Source organism: Nansenia antarctica (genome assembly GCF_963989245.1).
Source record: "Nansenia antarctica genome assembly, chromosome: 20".
NCBI classification, from domain to species: domain Eukaryota; kingdom Metazoa; phylum Chordata; class Actinopteri; order Argentiniformes; family Microstomatidae; genus Nansenia; species Nansenia antarctica.
The window spans coordinates 8,723,852-8,740,526 of record NC_137693.1 but is presented as its reverse complement, the minus strand read 5'-3'; the positions used below and the strand labels follow the sequence as shown (position 1 = coordinate 8,740,526).

At 49.1% G+C, this 16,675-nt stretch overlaps 1 protein-coding gene across 1 annotated transcript in view; it reads right to left on the bottom strand.

Moving 5' to 3' along the window:
- Positions 1-13,683: 13,683 nt before the first annotated feature.
- rapgef6 (Rap guanine nucleotide exchange factor (GEF) 6) overlaps positions 13,684-16,675 on the bottom strand; it is a gene marked incomplete at both ends in the record, with an annotated part of 44,806 nt that continues 41,814 nt past the window's right edge. The window contains 4 exon segments of the mRNA XM_080549412.1: positions 13,684-13,706; positions 14,292-14,560; positions 14,562-14,607; positions 15,629-16,197. Coding sequence (XP_080405538.1) covers positions 13,684-13,706; positions 14,292-14,560; positions 14,562-14,607; positions 15,629-16,197 — 907 coding nt within the window.

Below are 16,675 nucleotides of genomic sequence, written 5' to 3'. Positions count from 1 at the left end.
TCTATAGAACCAGCCTGACTAACCTAACTACAGCCCTCTATAGAACCAGCCTGACTAACCTAACTACAGCCCTCTATAGAACCAGCCTGACTAACCTAACTACAGCCCTCTATAGAACCAGCCTGACCAGCCTAACTACAGCCCTCTATAGAACCAGCCTGACTAACCTAACTACAGTCCTCAACAGAACCAGCCTGACCACCCTTTCTTGCCACTTTACCTACAGAGATTCCTGTTTTTTTTCTGTTCTGCGAGGGCCAGACTAACTGCTGAGTTTTTTTCTCTTCTGCGAGGGCCAGACTAACTGCTGGGTTTATGGTGCTCTGGTGCGGTATAAATCATTAGACCCGGGCAATCAGCAGGCCAGCCAGAGTGACAGATGTGAGAAATGGGTCTGTGTATCACAGCGTGAGCAATGCAGAGGAGGCTTTACATTCACAGGAGCTGGATGGTGGGCCACACACACACACACACAGCATGCACACTCGCAGCATGCGTGCGCACGCACACACACACACACACACACACACACACACACACACAAACACCCAAGCACACACACTCACAATCAATCACATACACCCACACATTCACAATCAATCAAACACACACACACACACACACACCCCAGGGAGTCCTGTCGGAGCAGAACGGCTCCTTAACACCGCAGTGATGACGCAATCAACTCACTCAGCCATGTAAAAAAACAGGAACACCCGTCTGAAAAAATGCATCTAGAGCAGCTTGTAACAGTCTAGAGCAGCTTGTAACAGTCTAGAGCAGCTTGTAACAGCCAGCCTCAAGCACCCAGCCTCCCATCATTCTATCATCTCACAATCACACTAACATCTCTACACAGCCCTGAGAGGAAGAGGAGGAGGAGGAGGAGGAGGAGGAGGAGGAGAGGGTGGAGGAGAAGACTGCAGATTCAAGGGATGTTGGTCACACTCACACCCATGCACGTACGCACGCACAAACCCCCACCCACCCACACACACACCCACGCACACACCCACACACACACAGAGGCCTTATAACCATCCATTATCTGTCCATCTCTCTGTCCTCCTCCTGTGTAAACGTCAGTGAGAGTCTAGGGGAGAGTCACACACCTCTTACACCACCACCCTACCATGTCATGTTTCAACAGAAGAACTTCTCCTGAAACTAATAATAAAAGCCTGTGTGTGTGTGTGTGTGTGCTTATGTGTATGTGTGTGTGTGCTGGTGCCCAGCAACTTTTAAACTACCCCCGGCTGCAAATGTTTATACTGTGAAAGGTAAGAGCCGTGTGTGTGTGTGTGTGTATGTATGTTAGCTTAAGGGTTACAGAGGAAGAGGAGGCGGAGGAGAAAATGATGTCCTGACAGAGGAAATGAAGACAGAACCAGGGAGGGTCCACACACACACACACACACACACACACACACACACACAATGTGGGTGGCTTTATTGGAAGGAAAAGCAACACATTTGTCTTCTGACAAGTATGATATACCTTGTAGCACAGTACCATCCTGTATACTGTACAGTGTCATGCTGTGCAGTGCCACAACACAGGACTTAAACCAGGGGAGGCTGGTGGAGGTAGACATCGGAGGACGGGTGAATTGTAATGCACAGAACGTAACGAGGGATGGTATCAAACACACCACTCCTTATTCCATTCCATGTATTCTGATGAGCCCTGTCCTCCAATGTCTACCTCCAGCAGCCTCATCTGGACCCAGATCAAAGCTCCAACTCCTGCTGAGTCTGCTGCGGACAGAGGGAGACACAGCTCCCTCCTGCCTTGCTTTCCATCCCTCCTTCTCTCTCTCTCTCTCTCTCTCTCTCTCTCTCTCTCTCTCTCTCTCTCTCTCTCTCTCTCTCTCTCTCTCTCTCTCTCTCTCTCTCTCTCTCTCTCTCTCTCTCTCTCTCTCTCTCTCTCTCTCTCTCTCTCTCTCTCTCTCTCTCTCTCTCTCTCTCTCTCTCTCTCTCTCTCTCTCTCACATTGAGACCCAGCCCAGGGTCTCCCTCACTTTCCATTTCTCTCTCTCATTCTCTCTCTCTCCTCCTCACTAAGCTAGTGTTCTGCCTTCTTCTTCTTCCCCATCTATTTCTCTCACACCACCTCTCCCCCCTCCCCGTCTCTCTCCCCTCACATTGAACTAGTTCTCTCTCTTTATCTCTCTCCTTCTCTCTCCATCTCTCTCTCTTCCCCCTCTCACAGTTGGGTCTGTAGAGGGTACAAAGAGCATCACAGTGACACACAACTCCTTCTCTCCTCTCCTCCTCCTTTGTTCCTTCCTTTCTCTCTCTCTCTCTCTCTCTCTCTCTCTGGGGAATGGTCCCTCTCTTTGGGTGTATGCCCCCGCCTGTTACACTCATCTGTCGGAGGGTGATATGCGACAGTCTCTCTCTCTCTGTCTATCTCTCTCTCTCTTTCTTTCTCTCTCTGTCTGTGTGTCTCTCTCTCTGTCTCTTCCTCTTTCTTTCTCTCTCTCTTTGTCTCTCTCTCTCTTTCTTTCTTTCTCTCTCTCTGTCTGTCTCTCTCTTTCTTTTTCTCTCTCTCACTATTCCTCCATCGCTCCATCTCCCCTCACCTCTGCTTCCTCCAGGTTGAAGGTGGATAGGCTGTGTTTGTTTATGTCTATGAGGGTGTGTGTATGTGCATGCACGTGTGCGTGTGTGTGTGTGTGTGTGTGTGTCTAGCAGAGGTGATGCAGTTGGAGTTCAGGGACAGTGAGAGTGGAGTTAGTAAACATCTCCCTCATCATGTCCACACACACACATCCTCCACCGCTCTCCCTCCAGCCCCACGACCCCTGACCCCTGACCATACTCATCACTGGAACGTGACCATGGATGAAGTCACACACACACACACATACAGATACACATACACACACACACATACATACATACATACACACACACACACATACAGATACACACACACACACACACACACACACAGATACATACACACATGCACACATACACACACACACACAGCACACAAACTCAAACACACAAACTTTGATTAACCTTCCGTTGGAAGATGAAGGGGAGGATGGAGAGGGGGAAGATGGAAGGGGGAATGAAGGGGACAGGGAGGAGGAGGAGGTTCGGAGGGTGGGGGGTGAAGGGGGCCCACGGGTGACCTCTAGTCCAGCAACGGTGCAGCCTGCCTGGGCAGCCATGCATGAGCCACGGGGGAGAGACCCCGCTCCTCCAGGTCATTAAACACAAGGGTTACACCTCGCTCCCCTGGTACAGAGGTCCTTCCAACACCCTCCGTCCTACAGCAAGGTAGAGCTGGTCAGTCACACACACACACACACACACGGAGCTGGTGTGTGTGTGTGTGTGTGTGTGCTTGTGTTAGACGAACACTGAAGCTGGAGACAGCTGAGTGTTCAACCTCACGCTGCTGGTGATGTTGAGTGTGTGTGTGTGTGTGTGTCTGTGTATGTGTGTGTGTGTTAGACGCTAATTGTTGTTTAAGTTTAGGCTGTAATAACGTCTTAATTCTCGTTAGGGTAATGATATAGATGCCCCCTAACGAGGAGCTTCATGTTGTGGTCGGACGCCTTTGTAATGCAGGGAGGAAAGATTACTGTGACGGCTGCCCTCCCCATCTCAATGCTGCACTGATGTTACACACACACACACACACACACCCGTGCAGACACACACACACACACACACACACAGACACAGACACACACACACACCCACCCACGCACTCACGCACTCACTCACTCACGCACCCGGCGTGCAGACACACACACACACACACACACACACAATGCCCATTAACAGGGATGGTTAAGATGATGCTGCGTACACACACACACGCACACGCATACACACACACATGCATACACACACACACGCATACACACACGTGCCCATTAACAGGGACGGTTAAGATGATGCTGATGTTTCCCTGAGGAGGGAGCGTTTACCAGCTCAGGGAAAAACACCAAACGACAAAGGGCAAAAAGAACCGAGACAAACATAATCACTTGACAAAGTCAGAGCAGAGGAGGAGAGTGGTTTAAACTAAAACAATTTCTGACGATTTACGCCGTAATGGAACGGCCAGACTCAAATTGACCCCCTCTACAAATCTACCTGATTACCGCCGGAGGTTTCAAACTGACAGTGGAAAGTAGAGGACATCTACAGAGGAGAAGTACTGCCCCCCTGTGGCAAGGATAGGTATGGCACAGCACTTACCATTCTGTCGGTGGCAGTCTGGATAAGAGAGACACTTATCATAAATAATATAGGCCATTTGGCTGACGCGTTTATCCAAAGCGACTTACATTGCATTGCGAGTGCATACCTTTTCCAGTATATAAGGTCCCAACGGGAATCGGACCCACAACCTATAGATACTAAGCGCCCCATGCTCTTAACAACTGAGCCACAGTTGGACCAGAGCAAAGCGAGCACTAGGTGACCTCAGGGCAGGCTGGCGGAGGTAGAGGTCACAGGAGGGGGCGCATTGTAAGGCACGGAACAGGAAGAGGAACGCTACATACCCAGCCATTGATATTCAGTGTCTTAAGACATCTCAAGATGTTCTGTGTCTTCAAGACACAGAAAAGATGGCTCTTATGCTCCATGTCTTAAATGAGTGCATGAGAGTGCATGTCTTCAGGTTAGGTCTTAAGACGACTTAAGACATCTTGACAGACAAAAGTGGTTAATTAAGACATCTTAAGACATCTCAAGACAAGGTGATGGCTGGGTATGTATCGAACGCTATCGTCCCATCATTCCCCAGTCCGTCCCGCGCGTTACAACCGAGCCGTCCTCCGCTTTTCTCAGCCACCTCCACCAGCCCGCCCCGGGTCACACGCCGGTCATAACACTAGAACAGCTGTTACTGTGAGTAAAGAAACCTTTTATATCTTTGCACTCGATCAAATTTCAGGACCCTCCTTTCATGACTTTTCGAGATGCCAGTATCCTTACATTTTCAAAATCACATCAGGATAATAAGCTAATAAAATAACAGCTATTTTGACGTTTTTCTGTGTAGGAAAGCAGGCTAATTTACAAACCGGCCAACTAGTGGTCGTTGTGTGTAAACAGCAGCTTGAGCATTGTAAAGAGGGGGGCCTCTTTTAGTAGGTGAAAAAGGCACGGCTGTTCTAGTGTTAATCCCTAATGAACGAGGGATAGATCGAAAGCAGCTAATTCTATAATTTCACCCAAATTCTTCAAAAACCGGATGAAAGCAGTTAGCGTCGACGAGCGTAAGTTGTTTTGCAAAGCTGTTGATCTAATTAGGTTTTGCGTGTGCCTGTTTTTTTCTTCTCATCCCTGCAGAAGGGGCCTCTTTAATTGGATCCTAATAGCATTAGGAATGATAAGCTCCTTCGGATCCATCACAGTTCAACCCTGACGTCACCGGGGCAACCCACGTCTCAGGAGGGATTTATCCCACGTCCGCTTGAACGTGTCTGACCAGGAGAACCTGACAGGACACTGCACACATCTCTTCTCCCTGGCCTTTGACCTGAGGTGAGCCTACTTGCCTCCCGACACTACACTTTTTGTACTTTTATTTCTGCACTTGTATTTGTATTGCACCTCGTTTTTAGTGTATTTTATCAGTTGTTTTCTCTTTTACTAGTGTTTTCTCTTTTTATCTAGACAATTTGATGGCAGCTACTAGATTGTAATCAAGTGCAATACTGAAACACAACTCTGTACATTTCAAACCTGCAAACTGCGACACTTTAAATGAATGTGCAATAATACTATGTGCAATATGACAACCCTCGGGTAAATAAGGTTCAGAGATAGGAAATGTTAGGATATTTATAGCATAGAGTACAGCACAGTGTTTTATTTGTATAGTATAGTATAGTGGATAGTGTATAGCCTTTATTTATGTAAACCAGCTCTTTTCCCTTCTTGTTTTTAGTATTTTTTTCCTAGCACCAGGGGAGCCCCCCCTCCCAAATTTCGTTGTATGGTACCTGTACTATATTAATGACAATAAAGACCATTCATTCATTCATTCATAAGCACTTTGGGCGGCTGTTTGTCGTTGTAAAATGTGCTATATAAAATGTGGTATATAAAACGTGCTATATAAATAAACATGACTTACTTACGTTGTCTTAGTACTCTGTCAATGACAATAAAGTCTGATCTGATATACTGTGGTAACTATGTGGTTATGATCAGCTCCTCTGTCTCTAAGACAATATGGAGCATCTCTGGTCGAGCATGATGACACTGTTTGGGACTGTTAGGCTCTAACAAGCAAGGACTTGAAACTTGAATGTACCTCCCTCCTCCCCTCTCCTCCCCCTTCTCTCTACATCTCTGTCGTTCGTTCTCACATTGAGAGCCAGCTCAGGGTCTCCCTCACTTTCCATTTCTCTCTCTCTTTCTTTCTCATTCTCTCTCTTTCCTCCTCACTAAGCTAGAGTTCTGCCCTCTTCTTCTTCCCCATCTATTTCCCTCACACCACCTCTCCCTCCTCCCCGTCTCTCTCTCCTCACATTGAACTAGTTCTCTCTCTCTCTCTCCATCTCCCCCAATCACAGTTGGGTCTGTAGAGGGTACAAAGAGCCTCACAGTGACACACAACTCCTTGAAACTTGAATACAACCCTATAGCCACACACACACACACACACACACACACACACACACACACACACACACACACACAGGTGGATGACAAACGTCTGTACTGACCCAGGCAGCAGCCATGGCAGGAGAAGAACCACTGGACAGACTCATTGATCACTAGGCTGACCCTTGACCTCTGACCCCCCGCCTCTATGAACCAGAGTAACAACGGCCCCCCTGTCCTCTCCTACACGACAGGTCGTAAATAACACCTGCCCAGACAGAGAGGAGGGCAGAGGGTTGGAACACACACATGCACACACACACACACACACACAGAGAGACACTCGCTCGCACGCGCACGCACGCACGCACACACACACACACACACACGCACACACACACCACAGTCCGTTCTGAGGAATGTCAATGGACAGAATGTACAGATATGGGCAAAGGCAGTGAACTCAAGTATGGCACACAACACGGGTTTGATCATCCAAACAAAGGCAAATACATACATACCTGGCTATTTCCGAGCATTACAAGGCTAACTTTTTGAAAAGTAGACATCTACAAGTCAGCCGACTCCAGAACTGACTCACCAAGGTTCTTGGTATTATCTTCACTTCCTCTATCAAACTCTGGCAGCTGATGTTCTGTTCAGCTGTGTGATGTATAATTGATATTCTGGTGTAATTTCAGCAAATCATTTCCCAGAGAGGTGGTGAACTTGGTTCTGAAAAATTCTGTGTGAACTCTGCCGGGCCTTTGAATGTGGTGTTGGAGAACACAGCCCCCCCCCCGCATACACCGCCCCCTTCCAACCTCCTGTTAATCAAATATCAATAATAGAACCAGATTAAAATTACTTGTGAGAAAATCGATGAATAAGTCAATGCAGATCTTATCCATGTTGACCTAGCTTGGGAATAATATTCATACATATTATGTACAATATTCAATACATATTATGTGTGTGAACACCTGAGGTGGTCATTATCTCAACATGCTGTAGTACCTAACCCACACGCACATGCACACAGACAAACAGACACACACACACAGACAGAGAGAGACACACAGACAGAGAGACACAGACAGACACACGCACACCTGCACACACTCAACATACTGTAGTACCTAACGCACACGCACACAGACAGACACAAGCACACACTCAACATACACGCAGACACACAGACAGAGAGACACAGACAGACAGACAGACGCACACACTCAACATACTGTAGTACCTAACATACACGCACACACACACACACACACAGACACAGACAAACAGACACACACACAGAGACAGACACACACACACACACACACACACACACACACACACATCATTTCTGGCAGTAAACCACTAACAACTGGGGAAACAGGCTGACCTTGAAAGCAGCATGTGCTCCAAATGATTTTCTCAGAGTCTGATCCAGGCTCATACTGGACATCACAGGAGGGGAATGAGAGGAGGGGGAAAGAGAGGGATGATTTTCAAATACCACTTGACTGTGTGGAGTTTTCTGAGTGTACAGATTTAATTGATTGTAAATATCAAGGGGAAGAAACTAAAGTAATAATATTTGCTTTGAGTTTTTCTTGGTAGCTGAAATTCATAAGACCTAGGGATCACATGATCACCAGGACACACACACACACACACACACCCACACACAAAAGCACAACGTTTAACAGTTTATTATTGTCCAAATTCATATCAGTAGACTTGGAGAAATAAAATGTACTTTTTGTCTTTTTAAAACATTCTCTTAAACAAAAATATAACAAGTATTTACAATCACTGGTAAAAATACAAAAAAGCATACAAGCAAATCATTGTCTTTCTAAAAGACATAAGTTACAACAGCTATGAAAAGTGTAAGACACCACCCAAAGTCAGCCACAGACCATAATAATCATGACAATAATACCTTAGTAACAGACATGTGCAGTACAGTTGCTACAGTCAAGCTTACAGTTGTGCAGTTCAGTGTGCAGTAATGCTGCATTCAAGTGCTCTTTGGAAATAGTCAACTCTCAAAATGTCCCGCGAGGAAACTTGTGTTACTTTGAGCTGTCAGAGTTCCCCCTCCGCTCAGAGTTCATCTCTGAATCAACCCACATGGGTGGGACTTACAGGAGCTCTCTCCGTCCGGGAGATAATGAAATCGGTAATGTCTCGTTCCCGAGGAGCACTTGAACGCACCATGACGCCCATGTCTTGCGTTTACAGAACACAGTTCACATCTCACTCGTTGCGTTCCGGGGTAATAGGATGGAGAGACCAGAAGGCGGGGGGGGGGGGGGAGTGAGTTGTGAAGCACACAGGGCACGTTCAAGAACGCTTACAGGTCAGACCACAGTGTTGGTGCTGTCAGAGGAGCCTCATAGGGGAAGAAAAGAAACAACATTTGGATGAATTTGTATTGAAATGACTTCTGACTGCATATCACATCTTTCTGCATATCACATATTTCTTCATATTTCTATATTATATACAGTACAGGCCAAAAGTTTGGACACACCTTCTCATTCAATGTGTTTCCTTTATTTTCATGACTATTTACATTGTAGATTCTCACTGAAGGCATCAAAACTATGAATGAACACATGTGGAATGATGTACTTAACAAAAAAGTGTGAAATAACTCTAAATATGTCTTATATTTTAGATTCCTCAAAGTAGCCACCCTTTGCTTTTTTGTTGTTAATTTTTGATGCCTTCAGTGAGAATCTACAATGTACCAAATAGTCATGAAAATAAAGGAAACGCATTGAATGAGAAGGTGTGTCCAAACGTTTGGCCTGTACTGTATATCACACACACACACACACACACACACACACACACACACACACACACACACACACACACACACACACACACACACACACACACATACTGTATATAAACCATTGCATACTTCCAACATTCAAGACATTCAGCCTTGAAACCTGACACCTTGTGTCCTGTATTGAGGCTGAAGAGAATCACAATACAGACAGTTGTTATATATATATACATATACACATACCACCAATACAGAAAACTGTCTGTATTGTGATTCTCTTCAGCCTCAATACAGGAGACACGGTGTCAGGTTTCAAGGCTGAAAGTGTTGAATGTCTTGAATGTTGGATGTTGAGAGGAGTAAGCCATGGTTTTTATGTTGCTATTGGTCCTGTTGTATTTATTGTCCCTGTGTGGTTTAGCTGAGTGGCTAGTTTAGTTTCCCACTTTCCAGTTGATCTAATCTGATCTATGACAACATGTGAATGACGCACATGTATGCAGACACAATGTCATTTCAATAGAAAGAGAGAGAGAGAGAGAGAGAGAGAGAGAGAGAAAGAGAGAGAGAGAGAGAGAGAGAGAGAGGCTTGATGACAAGGTCAGACGATGGAATCGACACATGTATTCAAAGAGGCTCAACATTCTGAACGAAGCTTATGTTTTCCAACCAAATCTATTCTGTTTCATTTCAGCGGGGGGGGGGGGGGGGGGGGGTGGCGGTTTGTCTTCATCTGTATAGTAGGCTATTTCTCTGTGCTCCTGTGTTTAGTTTATGTCTACGTCGTTAACAGTAGACTGGGGTTTGGCATCCACATGCTGCTTCCAATCAATATGATCAGCGCATCTGATTGACAGACAGAGAGAGAGAGAGAGAGAGAGAGAGAGAGAGAGTACAGTGACAACACGCACAGGCATCAACACCACCACCTCCACCACCACCACCACCATCATCATCATCATCCATAGCCAAAATGGATGACGACGTTGCTACTGTACGCAAAATGTCTTGGCAGACTTCCACAGGTCTACAGCTGTGTATATAAACTAGGCAAACATAAAAAAAAAAAATAATAGAAGAAAGAAAATCAACACATGTGCATCTATACAATATGCTGACTCTGCAGAGGTGATGGCAGCTGGACAGTAATACTACAGGTAACCCAGGTAACGGTCAGGGAGTGTGAGGAATGTGCAAAGATGAGAGGAGCCCACGGCCCCTCCCTCTGTGTGCTGAGGAGGAGAGGTGTCTGGGTAATCAGTGCTGGGGAGGTCCGAGGGCCGACTAGCGGACTAGCTGACTAGCTGACTAGCTAGCCCTCTTCCCTGTTGGCTTTGAGTAGTTGAATGAGGTTGTGTGCTAGTGCTGGGCTGGAACATAAAAAGGTGCGGCTCAAAGGGGGGGGGGGGGGCGAAGGGACCGGAGTTGAGCGACCCTGTTTCCTAAGACCCTGTTCTGAAACAAGCCCTGGTTTTAAAACCCCTGGACCCTCGTGGTGTAGGCCTGGAGGGGGTTAGGGTTAGGGAGGAGCTACCGCCATCTAGTTTATACCTGTCCCATCCCTGTGTGTAGGGTGGTCCTCAGGGGGAGGCTGGCGGAGGTAGAAATCAGAGGACGGACTCATTGTGATACATAGAATGGAATGAGGAATGGTATCAACAGCGGTATCAACAACGTCATTCCATCCCATACAATGAATCGTCCTACGATTTCTACCTCCCGCAGCCTCCCCCTGTGTGGAAGAGCTAGAGGCTGTTTCTCCACAGGGCCGCTGCCCAGAGGTCGAGGGGGGGGGAGGAGGGCGGCGTGACCAGGAGCGGGGGGGGGGGGGGGGGTGTCATGAACCTCAACCAAACATCTGTACAACGCTTCAGGAGTCAAAACCAAATACACAGCAGCAAATGTAGTATGTACAAAGAGCAGAGATGGCACCAACACAAAGACATAGAGAGAAGAAGAAGAAGAAGAAATCAAAATCCTCGTCAGATTCCTGCCCGGCGACAAGAAAAAAGGGCAATCACGATCTTGGATTTTATTATAACAAAATATTAAAAATAGTTGTTGTTGTTGTTTTTTATAGAGGACTCTCTTTTTCATCTATACATGATCATTAACATTAATTTATGACAAACCAAAAATATATGTATAAATTTATATATGCAACTGTATATATTACCATTCATATTTTCAAGTCTTTGTATGGCAAAACAATACAAAATAAGAGTCACATACAGAGAACCGAGGGAGAAGATCATAACACAAGACAGTCCAGTTACGTCCCTAACAACACAACACCATTCAGTTGCCTCCCGACCCTGGAGACGGTCGGTGTGACTATGTACAAATACATAACGGGCCTTCGCTCCTCACAGTAAGAAGAAACAACGAAAGCAAAACTCTTTTTAAAATATCCTACAAAATGTACTCTTTTTTTTCAAAGGGTATAATACACTCTGAACAAGGGAATGGAGATGCAAACCTGCCGTTTAAATAGATTTTCCCTTGACGAGCACTGTTGTCCTCTCGTTGGCCCATCTATCAAACCAGGAAAGGGATAAAGCAGACATCACACAGCCAAGACGGAGGAGAGGCGTTAGAAAACACAACAGAATGTGTTCATCACCGTATGCTGCATCCAAATATTCTTTACTGCATAATAATAAAAATAAAAAAGCAACAGCAACAAACAAATCAAACCGACCTAAAAACGTCATCGTTTATACATTTTGTAGCTTGTAATTCAATAGACAACTGCTAGTCTAACAAAATACTGTAAACACGTCCTGTAAGCATCTGTGTAAACACTTTTTTCGCTGTTTTGGCAGCATGCCGAATCTTAAAGCTTAACCAACTATAATGTTTGTACAGTGCTAATTATATATATATATCCTTTTTATTGTTACCACAATAAAATAACAACACTTTGTGCTAGTCTACACAGCAGTGAGGCTTCTTTTGTTCGCAAACTCATTAAAAACCCAGAACAACCCGGAACACGGTGGGTGCTGTTGGACGCAGAGCGGGGGGGGGGGGGGGGGGGGGCAGCGTGCGACTACAGTACCGGGGGGGGGGGGTCGTCCCCTGGGCTTCTGGTGGAGGAGGAGGAGGGAGGCGCAGAGGGCTTCTGGTGGAGGAGGAGGGAGGTGCAGACGCAGCGGGCCGAAGTGCAGCGAAAGCTAGCCCAGGTCTGATAAGCTCTCCACACACACTCTCATGGCCACGTACATGTACATGTATACACACACACACCCACACGCCCTCATACACACGCACACACACACCCTCCCAACCATCCACCCACCCACCCACCCACCCACCCTCCCACTCACACACGCACGCACGCATTCACACTCTGGGTAAGTGAGAGGTGTGTGAGGTGTGTGAGAGGTGTGTGCGCTCCTCTCTGGAGGACTTTGCTGCTGCTTTTCCAGATCTCAGATCTTCCATCTCACCCCAGAGCAGAACCACACACCTCCCTGTCCCTCCCTGGCTCTGAGCAGAACCAAACACCTCTCTGTTCCTCCCTCCCTCCCTGTCTCTGCTCTTCTCCTCCTCCTCCTCCTCCACACCCTTAACAGTTCATGCTGCCACTTTAAAGCTTGACAGTTGCAAAAAACAGGCAAAATAAACACTTTTCACATCGACGACTGAGAGAAAAAACAACCAGATCAGGAGGCCCCCCGGGGAACACCGGAGCACAGGAGCACGTGGAGGTTCTGTCTGTTTAAAACACGCTAGGCTTATCAGAGAGGGGCGTGGTCCCATCCTCCTCCTCCTCCCCTCCTCCTCTTCCTCTTCTCCTCCTCCTCTTCTCCTTCTGCATCCCACACTCCCTGAACCCGGAAGTCACATCCATCAACACACCCCCACCCCAGGCCGTTTTACAGTTCTGTTCAGTGTGTGTGTGTGTGTGGGGGGGGGGGGGGGTTGAAAGCCTAAAAAGGGAGAGAGAGAGGGGGGAGGAGTTTCTAAAACCTTTTAGTTAAAATGGAGTAAAAAGAGATGATTGTACAAGTCCCGCGAGGGGTCGGTCGTCGCTACGGCAACGTCCGCGGGCTCCGTGGTCGACCGGGCGGTGATGATGATGTCATCTAGGAAGGAGGGGGGGGGGCCGTCCGGCGGGAGGGGCCGGGGGGGGGTGTGTGTGCTCTGAGGAGTGACAGTGTAGGCTGCGTTAGCTTAAACCCCTCCCTCTTTCCCTCCCTCCCTCCATCCATCAATCCATCCTCGACCTCCTCCGACGTCCAGGAGTGTGTGTGTGTGTGTGTGTGTGAGTGACATCACCAGCTCTACACGGCCGACACCTGCTCGTCTGTAAGAGAGGAGAGGAGAGGAGAGGAGAGGGTTAACCGCGCCCGGAGAGACTCAACATCACACACTCAACATCCATCACACACAGAAAGAGAGACGTGATATTTATCAAATCATAAACGTGGAGCATGCTACAGGCATCAGCAGCACAGGTGAGGTGGTGTCCTGCTCTGTCCTTCTCTCTGGTCAGGTCCCACTAGAGTTACCTGGCTTCCTCTACCCCCCACCCCTCTCTCTCTCTCTCTCTCTCTCTCTCTCTCTCTCTCTCTCACTCTCTACCCCCCACCCCCCCTCTCTTTTGTGTCTGTCTCTCTCCCTCCCTCCCTCTCTCTGTCCTATCCCCCCCATTTTTCTCTTTTGTGTCTGTCTGTCTCTCTATCTATCTCCCTCCCCCCTCCTCTCTCTCTCTTGTCTGTCTTCTGTGTGTGTGTGTCTCTCTCTCTCTCCTCCTCTCTCTCTTTTGTCTGTCTTCTGTGTCTCTCTCTCTCTCTCTCTATCCCTCTCTCTCTCCCTCCCTCCCTTCCTCCCTTCCTCCTCTCTCTCCCTCCCTCCCTCCTCTCTCCCTCCCTCCCTCCCCAGGACGTACCATCCTCACTATCGGCTAGGCCCTGCAGCAGGCAGACGCTGGGCGGCCTGGAGAGCGCCGCGTGAGAGAGCAGCTCCCCCTGGTGGTGGGAGGCCAGCCTGCGGGCCTCCGCCAGCCCTCCCGGGCTCTGCAGCAGCAGCTTAGACCTCTGCAGGGCCACGCTATAGTCCGGGGGACGCAGGTGGGGGGGCCGCGGGGGGGGGGCTCCTCCGTCAGGCACCCCGGCGTCCCCCAGGGCCAGGCCCTGGTATCCGGGGGGGTCGGGGGGGACCCCTGTACCGGCTATCGTCCTTGGAGGGGGACGTGACACAGTACACTGTACGCCCGCAGGGGAGAGTGGGGGGTGGGGGAGTGGAGTGGAGGGGGGGGAGGGGGGGTGGTGATGATGAAAGAGGGAGGTGAGGGGAGGGGGGAAAGGGGGGAGGATGGAAGGGGGAGAAAAGAAACAAAAATGGAGAAAATAAATCAATGAGATGTTTCCACCACTTGTGTGTGCTGAACTACCAGCAGTCAAATAAAGAGAGAGAGAGAGAGAGAGAGAGAGAGAGAGAGAGAGAAAGAGAGAGAGAGAGAGAGGGAGAGAGAGAGAGAGAGAGGGAGAGAGAGAGAGAGAGAGAGAGAGGGAGAGAGAGAGAGAGAGAGAGAGAGAGAGAGAGAGAGAGAGAGCCAGGCACGGTAGGTGGGATGGATGGCAGCAGCAGATTCTAACAGCGCCGCGTGTGCAAAAACCGCGACAGCTAGCGTGAGCCAGCGCTCTTAGCATTAGCATTAGCATTAGCATTCGCATGAGCTCGCTTCTGGACTGCAGTGAGTGACAATGGAGCTCTCAAGCAGAATGAGTGGACGAGAAACATTGTTACGTTTTCTTTTGTTTGTTTGTTTGTTTGTTTGTTTGTTTGTTTGTTGGTATTTTGGAGCCATATCTGCACTGGCTACTGTGTACAGGTGAGACAGAGCTGGTCTGGACTGGTCAGGTAACAGCCAGGTAAATAGCGTGGAGCTCACATCCCCCGTCGCCGTATGAGATTTAAAGTTTCAAGTGGAAAAGAAAAGAAAAAACGCTAAAATCTGCTGTTGTCATCCCTCTACATCTCTCTACTACACATCACATCACAGGTGGGGGTTCACAGTACACACAACATATACACACAGGACAGTTAAAGGGGAGGTCGCTAGATTGTGACCACCTACACACGACACACACACAGGAGGGACAAAGGGGGGCGGTCGCTAGACCGAACAGATAAAAAGGGGAGACCGAACAGATAAAAAGGGGAGACCGAACAGATAAAAAGGGGAGGTAGCTAGCTAGCTAGCTGTGTGATGACCCCCCTCACCTATGAGGCCTTTGTCTGTGCTGGAGGTGACCGTTTTGTAGGCGGAGTCTGTGCTTTGGGGTCCGCCCCCCTCGGGCCCCTCCCCTCCCTCCACGGCGGAGGCGGCGGCGGCGGCGCGGCGCTTGATGGTGCCGTAGTTGCCCTCGTACGACGTGTCCGACAGCGAGCTGGACGACGCCCAGCTCTGACGCGATTGGTTGAGGTCCGAGCTGCTGCCCCGGGAGTGTCTCTTGTCTCCTCCTCCTCCTCCTCCCCCCGCCCAGACCGGCCCGGCCTCCACCTCGGCGATGGGGGGGCCGGCCAGCTGCGTTGCGTGGCGGTAGCCGCTGCCTCCGTGGTGGTGGAGGTGGTGGTGGTGGTCCCAGGGCCGTTGCGTGGCCCCCCCGGGGGGAGGGGGGAGGCTCTGGAAGCTCTCGTGGGAGTTGCTGGAGCAGGAGGTCCAGCTGCCCCGCCCGCTGTCCACCACGCTGTCCAGGGAGGCGTGGTCGGGGGGGGTCAGCTCCTCCGTGCTGGGGGAGGAGGTGAAGGTGGAGCCGCGCGTCACCGAGCCCCTCGCCGCCAACGACGAGCTGGGGAGGGGGGGGAGATGGGGGGAGAGAGATAGGGGGAGAGAGATAGGGAGAGAGAGAGATAGGGGGGAGAGACATAGGGGGAGAGAGAAGGGGGAGAGAGATGGGGGAAGAGAGAGATAGGGGGGAGAGACATAGGGGGAGAGAGAAGGGGGGAGAGAGATGGGGGGAGAGAGATGGGGGGAGAGAGACATAGGGGGAGAGAGAAGGGGGGAGAGAGATGGGGGGAGAGAGATAGGGGGGTAGAGAGATAGGGGGAGAGAGAGAGAGAGAAAGATAAGATGGTAGAGAGATAGGGGGAGAGAGAGAGATAGGATGGTAGAGAGATGGGGGACAGGGAGATAGAGAGAGAGAGAGAGAGACAGGGGGAGAGAGATGCGCAGAGAGAGAGAGAGAGAAAGAGAGAGAGAGAGAGAAAGAGAGGTTAAGGTTGAGGTTAAGGTGGTTTGCGAAAATCAAATTGAACACCAGACGCGAC